Source organism: Branchiostoma belcheri, unplaced genomic scaffold (assembly GCF_001625305.1).
Source record: "Branchiostoma belcheri isolate BF01 breed outbred unplaced genomic scaffold, Haploidv18h27 scaffold93, whole genome shotgun sequence".
Lineage (NCBI taxonomy): Eukaryota > Metazoa > Chordata > Leptocardii > Amphioxiformes > Branchiostomatidae > Branchiostoma > Branchiostoma belcheri.
The window spans coordinates 62015-72079 of NW_017804609.1; the positions used below are offsets into that span (position 1 = coordinate 62015).

Below are 10065 nucleotides of genomic sequence, written 5' to 3' on the forward strand. Positions count from 1 at the left end.
GAAAGGAATGAAAAAAAAATTTAAAAAGCTAGAATGATAGAAGATAGAACAAAAGATTTAAGAACTTTAAGATATTAAAAGGGGGAAAAGATGCAACTGAGAAGGAGACATTTGCAAGCAAATACAGCATATTTCGCTACATCTCCCTCCTCATCCATAATGGACTGCCCCATATCAACCATTTGCAGGAATCAGCTGTCCTAAAATTACTTCTACCACTTGCTTCTTCCAACAATAACAAAAAATCACCCCACTGTGAAATGGATTTTTTTCTATTAAATTTGACAAACAAAGTTAAGGGAAGTTTCTTTACGACTCTGTTGTTTATTATGTTTTATCCAGCTGTGTGCAGTTCCGGCTGTCAGAACGGAGGTTTGTGTGAGAAGCCGAACATCTGTACCTGTCCTGCAGGATGGAGCGGCAACAGCTGCCAGACTGGTGAGGAACTATTTGTGTTTGTTTGTTTGTTTGTGCCTTTCTCTAAACTGCATCTAATGTAAATTCACTTCAGTTTGCAGCACATAATTTTCACAGCACTATGAAAGTCAAGAGTTAATGGTATCTTTGAGTTTGTGACAGAACGTACATTTCATGTATTCACTTATATTGAAGTGACTGCAGAAAAAAATGACAGTAATAACTATGTTGTGTGGTAATTTCCATACTCGAACAGTTTTCTTCATCTCAGATTCCATCTGTTTCAGCTGTGTGCAGCGCCCCCTGCCAGAATGGAGGGAACTGCATGGCTCCTGACACCTGCTCCTGCCCCCTGGGGTGGTCCGGGCTGGACTGTTCCACTGGTAGGGGTCAAACACTTCGTCTTTTTTCATTTTTATTTATTTGGGATTAATACATGTCACCATGTCGACAATTTTCAATTTTCCCAGCATATGTAAACAAAACATACTGAAGTGACGAAATAGAAAACAAGCGAAGGTACAAACTAACTTATGGTAAATATTGATACATTGCTCATGATATTAAAATTCTCTCCCCTCCCAACACGAAATGGACTAGTCTGAGGTCAGAGGTCCTGCAGCAGCAAGTAGAATGATGTCTGGTCAGAGCAAGAGTCCAGAACTGTGCTTTATAGCTAGTTGTTTGCCCAAATGGGGACAAAGAGTTAAGATCACTGACATATCAAAGATTTGCCTCATACAGGCACAGTTCTGGATACACATGAGATCACGTGGACTATCCAGAACACATTGCCTGCTTCAGGGCATTGCTAAGGTTTGGAATGTATGCACACAATGTTCTGGATGCAACATTAGATCCAACTCGATGAACCTGTATATGTATACTGTACATAGCGTCTGTCTTCTCTGTCACAACCAGTGGGAGATTTAAAGCTCTTCAGTGAGCTAAAAATCAATTAAGATCACTTTTAACTTAAGGTAACCTTTAACAACCATCTGTTTCCCCAGCTGATTTTGACTGTGGAGGAGAGTGCCTCCATGGAGGCAGGTGCATCGGACAGAACCTGTGCAAGTGTCCTGAAGGGTACGAGGGAGCAAACTGTGAAAACGGTCAGTAGTTACCATCATACTCACACTCACTTGCTATCCAGTCTAGTGTCTGTTGTTCCCCGACTTCCCAGGGTTAAATGTGCTTGCACACTGGTGCTGAGGCTTGATGGCAGCCTGCTATTTAATGCCTCTGTCCTGTAGGTTGACAATATGTAGGTTTATACTGAGTTGGAATGCAGTGCATACAAAAATCTTTAAGTTTGTGTGATTGATATTGTCATGTACTTCCGCTTTTTAACATATTTGTGCAATTATCTCACATTTCTGAGACATGCATGGTCGCTGTTAAAATACTGTATACACGAGGCACATATGAAGCATGAATCTCAAATTAATTTCACATAATTATTAGGTATATATTTTCTCCAGAACTGTTTTAAAAACTTCTAATCACTGCAGTTGCAGTATGTGGCAGATTACCAAATAGGACTGTTCAGTCATAGCTGAAGCTGTAGGGCTGTTAACAATAAGGATTTTACCTTGGTCAATATTGACTGAAGGAGGCCTTTGTAATTTGTGTCGTTCGTCCGTCAGATTGACGAGGACCGCTTTGTCATCCCTCTGTAGTAGGGTGTGTCCTCAGGTGACTGTAGTGTCCAATTTACATAAGTCATGACAGCTATTTTGCCCCCCCCCCCAGCTATCTGCCCCTCCCCCTGCCAGAATGGAGGACAGTGCGTCGCCCCGAACAAGTGTCTGTGTCCCGAGGAGTATGATGGAGACAACTGTGAAATCAGTGAGTCCTAATGAAAGATTCTTTTCTCATACTCTAAGAATTCTTTCTACAATCATATGGAATTATACATGGTGCATGCAATTACAATTGACGATCATGTATGATTACATCATACGATCCCTCAAATATACGAAATCTTGAACACTTCCCTTAAATGCAAAAATCTTTTATTGAATACAATTAGAACTGTAATATGTGCATTTACTGAAAACAGGATTGTTCAAACATATTATGACATCCAAGTTCAAAGTATGATGTAAATGAAAACTATGTAAATTTGTTCATACATGTTTCAAATAGAGAGAAGGGATCCTTAAGATATAGACATAGCACAGTTACTAGTATGTGACTCTTGTTTCTCCTACCCTTATACCTCAGTTATCTAACTTAGTGCATTTGGCCCATTTGGGGTGCGAATATGCAAATTCATTGTCATCATTGTCATCATCATCATTGTCACTGTTGTCCAGGTTTGATCAGTGCTGTAGCCGCCACCCCAGCCCCCCTGCTGGGCTCGGTAGGGTCCACTCTGCAGGAGGGGGTGTGTTCCTTCTGGGGCGACACCCACTACAGCACGTTTGACGGACACCATTTCTACTTCCACGGGAACTGCTCCTACAACCTGGCGTACGAGTGTGGGGGACTCTTCTATATACAGGTGAGGAAGTAGCCTCCTGTGCATGATCAGACTTCTAGGAGGGTAGTTTAAGTATAGTAGTTTCAAGCTACGTGACTGAAAGTAGCCTGGGTTAGTACCATCCTCTTTAGTTACCGCTGGCACTCTCTGGCCACTGTCTACCTCGGTTACCAAGGAGGTAATAGCTAGCAACAAGAGAGAGCCGGTGGTCAAAGTGTGAAAGATGAAACCCAGGCTAGATCAAAAGTGGAAAATAAAAGATTTAATTCTATGTCTCACAACACTTATGTTTTTTCAAGAAGTATATTGTACACATACCGTTTGTTTCTTACAATGCAAGTTTTCATCTCCCGAAAATAGTTTTCATTAGACTGGTAGTATGTAAGGAAGGTGAGTCTTTCCTAGTTGTGAAAAAGAAAAATTCCTATATCCTAAACATTTTTCATTCCCCAGATCCTGAACAAGTTTGAGTGCAACGCTGACGAGTCAGACTGTGACATCGCGGTGCGGATCATCTCAGGTCCGGCTGAGATCACGGTCACGCCCGGACATCACACGTTCTACCAGGACCAGGAGCAGACACTGCCGGCCATCATCAACGCTGCCGTCACCGCCGAGAGGATCGGGGCTTACACCATCCTCAACTTCCTCGATGGTAAGTTTTATTGCTGGTTATATGCAGGACATTCTCTGAGCAACCTAAACTGATACTAGAAAAAAAGTTGTGTTTTCATCATCGTCATAGTCGCTGATATCTGTCAACAATGAGGGCCACCACTGCTTTTCAGTCACTTCCATTCAGTGCTTGTCTTCCAGCTCCTACATGTAAATTGTTACACTTCGAAATATTTTCTTCAAGTGCTGTAATTAGCATAGAATCATGCCTTTCTCCATGATACACAATTGAAATTGTCTCAATTTAGATTTTAACCTTAGATTTGATATTGTTTCTCAGCCTTCTTTAAAACTTAACTACAGTACCTTGTTATGATGACTTAAAAACCATTGCTACTTGTATGTTGCAATAATATCTAGTATTTATTTCTTTGCATTCTTCCTCCAGGAGTGAAGGTGTTGTATGACGGAGATGAGTCGGTAACCGTGGTGATACCCAGCAGCCAGCGGGGCAGCATGTGTGGTCTTTGCGGGAACTTTGACGGAGACCACACCAATGACTTCCACAGCATCTCTGGAAAGGTACACAAACTTAAAACCCTCTTGTCCTGCTGGCCTTTACAACATAATTTTCTGCATTAATATTATTTTCTATAACTTTGATGGTGATCACAGCAATGACTACTAATTTCGCAGTATCACTGGAAAGGTAACCAGTTCTAACTATATATTAATATGTCATATTCTTAGTATTCTGGTGAATCAGGTGTTTCTCATTTTTAGGCAATATAGTCCAGTAGTCCAATAAAGACTATTTGATTCAGCATATTGTAGCTTGAGGTGTTCAAGTGATGATGCAAATTATATAAGAATCTTCAGTGATCCTTATTGTCAAAAAGATGTGATTTCCTTCTCTATTATTAGCCATGCTCTGAGTCTTCACAAAAGTTAACAGTGAACCTTTAACTGGACTTCACAATTGCACAAACCATTTTGAAAGCTAAGTTTCTCTCTCTTTCAAAGGCGTTTGACAGTGCGACAGAGTTTGGGAACAACATGCACGTGAACGACGGACGCAAATGCACCCCCGCACCGACCAACCCTCCCCACCCCTGCGCACACCTCGCCTCGGACGAGATCATAGCCATCGAGAACCGCTGCAAGATCCTCTACTCCGAGGCCTTCTCCGCCTGCCACGGGTCTGTGGGTCCGAAGGAGTTCTATGACAGCTGTGTAGTGGATGTGTGCGAGTGCAGGTTTGTATCACTCAGTACAACCGGGTAACACACCAGCTGCACTCAAGTTACACTCAACTTCTCCTTCTCTTCTTCTTTCATCCTCAACTCGAGGTGTAGCAGGAGAAGTTCTGCTTCCAGCACCGTTTGTCAGATATTGCCGACAGAAGTTCGGGTCCTTGTAAACCGGCTTCGAGTCCTTGTACACTCAATCTTCGGGCATTTAATTGAAGGAGTTGTTTCAAGCTTCTAGTGATGATGTCCCAACTGTGCTTGGTGGCAAGGAGTTCCACTCTACGATAGTTCTTGGAAAATGAGAGTTTTTGAACAGCTCAATTCTTGGTTGATAACTGTGCTATTTGATAGCATGACACAGTTTCTTGTTCTCTTCTGGGCTGGTATTAGGTACTTAGTAGTTGTTATGTCCACCAGTTCATTAGTCATTTTGCACATAGTCTGGACATTTTTCGTCTGTCTTCCAGTGATACCACTGTAGGTTTTGTTTCCTTTCCGTTGTTTCATGTCAGGTTGGGGAGTATAAACATTTTTTTCTGTCTTCCAGTGATACCCACTGTAGGTTTTGTTTCCTTTCCGTTGTTTCATGTCAGGTTGGGGAGTATAAATGACTGCAGCTGTGACGCGCTGACGCAGTACTCCCGCATGTGTGCGCAGAAGGGAGTGGAGCTGCAGTGGAGGAATGAAAACCTGTGCCGTGAGTTCATTTATTTATGTATTTACTGTTCAATAAGTTGGACTTATCCAAATTTTGATTGTACACCTCCGGTCAAAGAATGAGCAATCCACCGCTTCTGTGACGTCACGTTGTGCAGATGACACACGTAACTCAATGAACAGTGGATCATAAATAGGAAAATACATTAAAGAATGCTTTGATCTTAGAGAACACATGTTAGAGAATAGTTAAACCTTTATTTGTTACATAATGCATATACTCAGTCTGTAAGATGACGTTATCCATACATGTATTTAGCTTTGTTAGATCTTAAGTTGTAAAAGACCAATACAAACGTCCCTGTACTTTTTTGTTGTGTCAATAAAGAATCCTTATATCGGTTGCAGAAAGTCTGCGGCACCTGGTTGAAGATTGTAATACATGGCCTCTTTAATACCTCGTGCAAAAAGTCTAACTCAGAGTCCAAGATGCTAACTTTACTCAATCTGCCGTCCCCCCTCCTCAGCTAAGTCCTGCAGCAATGGTCAGGTGTACACAGAGTGTGGCACGTCCTGTCCGAAGACATGTGAGAATGCAGACTTTGATCTGGAGTGCACCGAGGCCTGTGTGGACGGCTGCCACTGTCCTAAAGGTGGGTAAAACTACTACTACTACTACTTCTACTAGTATGATGATATACATCAAAAAGCAGTTACTCAAGCAACTGGATATGATTTTGAAAACATTTTCAAAATCATATCCAGTTGCTTGAGTAACTGCTTTTTGGCGTATTGTATTACCTGGATGTCTAACCTTCATCAACAGATGATAGACATTGTTTGTTTGAAGTTAAAACTTTCGATCAAACACAAAGAATGGATCTCACCCAGAACTTTCGACCAGTCACACTTCAGACAAAACATGTGACAAGTCTCACTGGGTCAGTCTACCGAGGAAGACCAGAGTAACTGGTTAAAAGCTCTACATGAGAACCATTCTTTGTGTCTTTAGGTGTGCTATTTCTTGCTGCCATATGTAGCTAATGTAGGTGCCATTATTCGAATGTTATTCATATTCATAATGTTATTTTACCTTACTTACTTTTCCTTTTTCCCCCCCAGGAACCCTGTGGGATGGAGGTAACTGTGTACCCAGGGAACAGTGCCCGTGTATGCTGAGGGGACAGCAGTACTCACCTGGGGCGGTCACGCAGAACGGCTGCAATGACTGGTGAGAGATGGAAACAAGTCAGACTTTATATTAAATAAATCTTTGACAGTCTACATGTATGATTGCATTCCTGCCAAATTTGTCATTTTTAGACCATTCAACCATAAAATTCTCCTCCAATATCTCCTGCAACCTGTCATGTATTCAAGTCAAATCAAGATTTAAGCTTTTTTAACCTGATGGTTACATTCAGCACCAAGGACAGACCTTGCCCAAGTGTTAAAAAACCTTTGAAACAATATGCCCCCCCCCCCAAAAAAAGTTACTCAAGCATCTGATTTTGGAAACGGTCAGATGTTTCAAGTAGCATCCACAACCTTTTGTCAGGGACACTGGAGAGTATTCAGAAAAGCAGGTTGGTACCGGTAGGTACGAACTATTGATTGATATGCAAATAAGTGAAAACAATTTTTTCAAACAATAACCATAAAATTCTCCTTCTGCTAGCAAATGTGAGCGTGGAAAGTGGACCTGCACTACCAACATCTGTCCTGCGACCTGCTCCGTCATCGGCGAGTCACACTACACCACGTTCGACGGTCGGCAGTTCCAGTTCACCGGAAACTGCGAGTACGTGCTGGTCCAGAAACGTGCCGGGACCGCCAAGCCGTTTATCGTGTGGGTCGAGAACTCCAACTGTGCACTCGAGGATGAGGGTGTGTGTGCTCACAGTCTGTCTGTGCAGATTGGAGATGGGGCTATCTATAGGTACAGTGTTTGAAAACATCCTTCCATCATTTCCATTTCTTCTGTGAAAAAAGAATTTTTCCAACTGAGCATTGCCAAAAAGCTATCGCCGCTTTTGTTAAAGATAGGAAAACAGTCACAGTCAGTCTGAAATGTATACACTGGAATTTGAAAGGAATTTTAAGACATTGTGAAGAAACCACAGGTGTCTTTGAAATACTATTCAGGAATTTTAGCTATCAACATGAATTTATGTTAGGTTTGACGCATAGAGATCATTTTCAGGTATTCTGCTGTTGCAGATTGCAAACCACAGACGCACTTGAGACAAAAAAATTGAGACATGTATTGCACTACTTGCAAATTTTGTCTCATTTCTCTTTGTTAGTCTCCTAAAGTCATCATTTCTGTGTCTCTAACCCAAACCAGGCTGAAGAACCTGAACAGGATAAACTACAACGACACAGACATCAGCCTGCCGTACCAGGGTGACGGGATAGCCGTGCGCCGGCTGTCGTCTGCGCTGTCCAGGTTTGAGACTGACGCTGGCCTGGAGGTCGTCTGGGACGGAGGATACAGGATCTACATCAAACTCCTGCCGCAACATGCTGGGGAGGTGGGCTGGTTATATACATGTATTTTTTTTATTTATCAGTTCATTTATTAATACAGCAGCAAGGGTTGCCCAACAAGTCATAGACTATTGTTAAGAGTTAACCCTGAATTGTTACATACTATTGATACAGAGTCAAAATGTACATTGATATGATTTATAAATTGGATCATACAATTAGTATGTTTTTACTGCATAGCACATGTAGGCTAGCTCGATTAAAAAGTTCCTTCCCAAACCATATGGTGTATATGGGTATCGGTGGCACTCATCTCTGTTTCTGTTAGCACTTGGTCCAACAGCTATGTTACAGCAGGGGGATAGTGCATTGCTAGCACTGTGTGTTCAACTACTGTTAGTTATTCTTATGACTGTGCTCAGAACAACGATCTATAAGCAGAAAACTTTCAAAGCAGTTTAGCACTGACGGGCATTGTCCTTGGTGCTGAAATTGTTGTATAAATTTGAATTATGTATACAGTTCAAAATTCCTTATTTTTGATACTGGATGTAGACACCATTAATTTTATAAGTAAACCAAAATGTGTAACTTTTCCTTTCGTCTAAAATTGATGTAATATCACATTTACTCCAGGTGTATGGCTTGTGTGGCACCTACAACTACAACCAACAAGATGACTTTGAGACGCCGAATGATGACACGGTGGTGAACACAGCAACTTTTGTCAACTCCTGGAAAACCAACAGTGACTGCGCTGATGTACCTACAGGTTAGCTCTTTGAGTTTTTATGTTTCAACCCATCTATTGTAGTGTTACATATTTTTTCTATAGATACCTACATTTACCTCCAAGTACGGAAATATTGTTTTTGGTGGGTATGTGTGTACATGTTGGTCCTCACTGATGCAACAAGCATAAGAGAAAAGAACTCTGAAATGGACATGTGCCTGTGTCAGCTCACAAATTTTCCCCATTTGGCAGTGACTGTTGTTCTCCTACAGCCAAAGCTGTAGACTACTAAGTGCTGATAATTATAATTTTACCATGGTCAATATTGACTGAAGTTGGCTATATCTGTTCAATTTTAACCTGATCAGGGTCTGTGTTAATGAAGACTTTGATCAGGATCTCTACTGGTAGAATTGCCAATTATACCAGTGGAATTGGAAATTCTACCCTGCATATAAAATTTTTCCATCCCCCTAGGAGTGACCATGGACACTTGCAAGTCCTATGCCAGGATCAATCAATTTACTTAAAATTTAGTATTTGTAAATGGAAAACCCCTCTAACACATTAAGAGTATCCAGATGAGAGTCTAGTCTATGTACCTAGTCCAGTAGAATTGTTGAGTGTACCTGTGAGTTTGGAGTGTCTACCTCATATATTAATCTCTTATACTTCTCCACAGGAGTGACCATGGATGCCTGTACCATCCACCCCACCTACAAGTCCTACGCCAAGTCTGTGTGTGAGCAGCTGAAGGCCGGGCCGTTCCTGGCCTGTAGTGAGTTTGTCAGCCCGAGGCCCTTCATATCACAGTGTGAGAGTGACCTCTGCATGTGTCTGGCCAGAGGTAAGTTTGTTTGTTTGTTTGTTTGTTTGTTTGTCCGTCTGTGAGCAGCTGAAGGCTGGGCCTTTCCTGGCCTGTAGCGAGTTTGTCAGCCCGAGGCCCTTCATCTCACAGTGTGAGAGTGACCTCTGCATGTGTCTGGCCAGAGGTAAGTTTGTTTGTTTGCTTGTTTGTTTGTTTGTTTGTCCGTCTGTGAGCAGCTGAAGGCCGAGCCGTTCCTGGCCTGTAGCGAGTTTGTCAGCCCGAGGCCCTTCATCTCACAGTGTGAGAGTGATCTCTGCATGTGTCTGGCCAGAGGTAAGTTTGTTTGTTTGTTTGTTTGCTTGTTTGTTTGTCCGTCTGTGAGCAGCTGAAGGCCGAGCCGTTCCTGGCCTGTAGCGAGTTTGTCAGCCCGAGGCCCTTCATCTCACAGTGTGAGAGTGATCTCTGCATGTGTCTGGCCAGAGGTAAGTTTGTTTGTTTGCTTGTTTGTTTGTTTGTTTGTCCGTCTGTGAGCAGCTGAAGGCTGGGCCGTTCCTGGCCTGTAGCGAGTTTGTCAGCCCGAGGACCTTCATCTCACAGTGTGAGAGTGACC

General features: G+C 42.3%; 1 protein-coding gene across 1 annotated transcript in view; it reads left to right on the forward strand.

Annotated features, from left to right (window-relative positions):
• Positions 1–10018, forward strand: part of LOC109488276 (SCO-spondin-like) — a 14706-nt gene extending 4688 nt beyond the window's left edge. The window contains exons 5-21 of the mRNA XM_019792469.1: positions 343–438; positions 705–806; positions 1449–1529; positions 2170–2265; positions 2736–2923; positions 3356–3557; positions 3966–4099; positions 4541–4773; positions 5361–5464; positions 5952–6077; positions 6547–6655; positions 7103–7363; positions 7772–7958; positions 8551–8686; positions 9330–9502; positions 9692–9788; positions 9990–10018. Coding sequence (XP_019648028.1) covers positions 343–438; positions 705–806; positions 1449–1529; positions 2170–2265; positions 2736–2923; positions 3356–3557; positions 3966–4099; positions 4541–4773; positions 5361–5464; positions 5952–6077; positions 6547–6655; positions 7103–7363; positions 7772–7958; positions 8551–8686; positions 9330–9502; positions 9692–9788; positions 9990–10018 — 2354 coding nt within the window. The remainder of the gene's footprint in view (positions 1–342; positions 439–704; positions 807–1448; positions 1530–2169; positions 2266–2735; positions 2924–3355; positions 3558–3965; positions 4100–4540; positions 4774–5360; positions 5465–5951; positions 6078–6546; positions 6656–7102; positions 7364–7771; positions 7959–8550; positions 8687–9329; positions 9503–9691; positions 9789–9989) is intronic.
• The last annotated feature ends 47 nt before the right edge of the window (positions 10019–10065 follow it).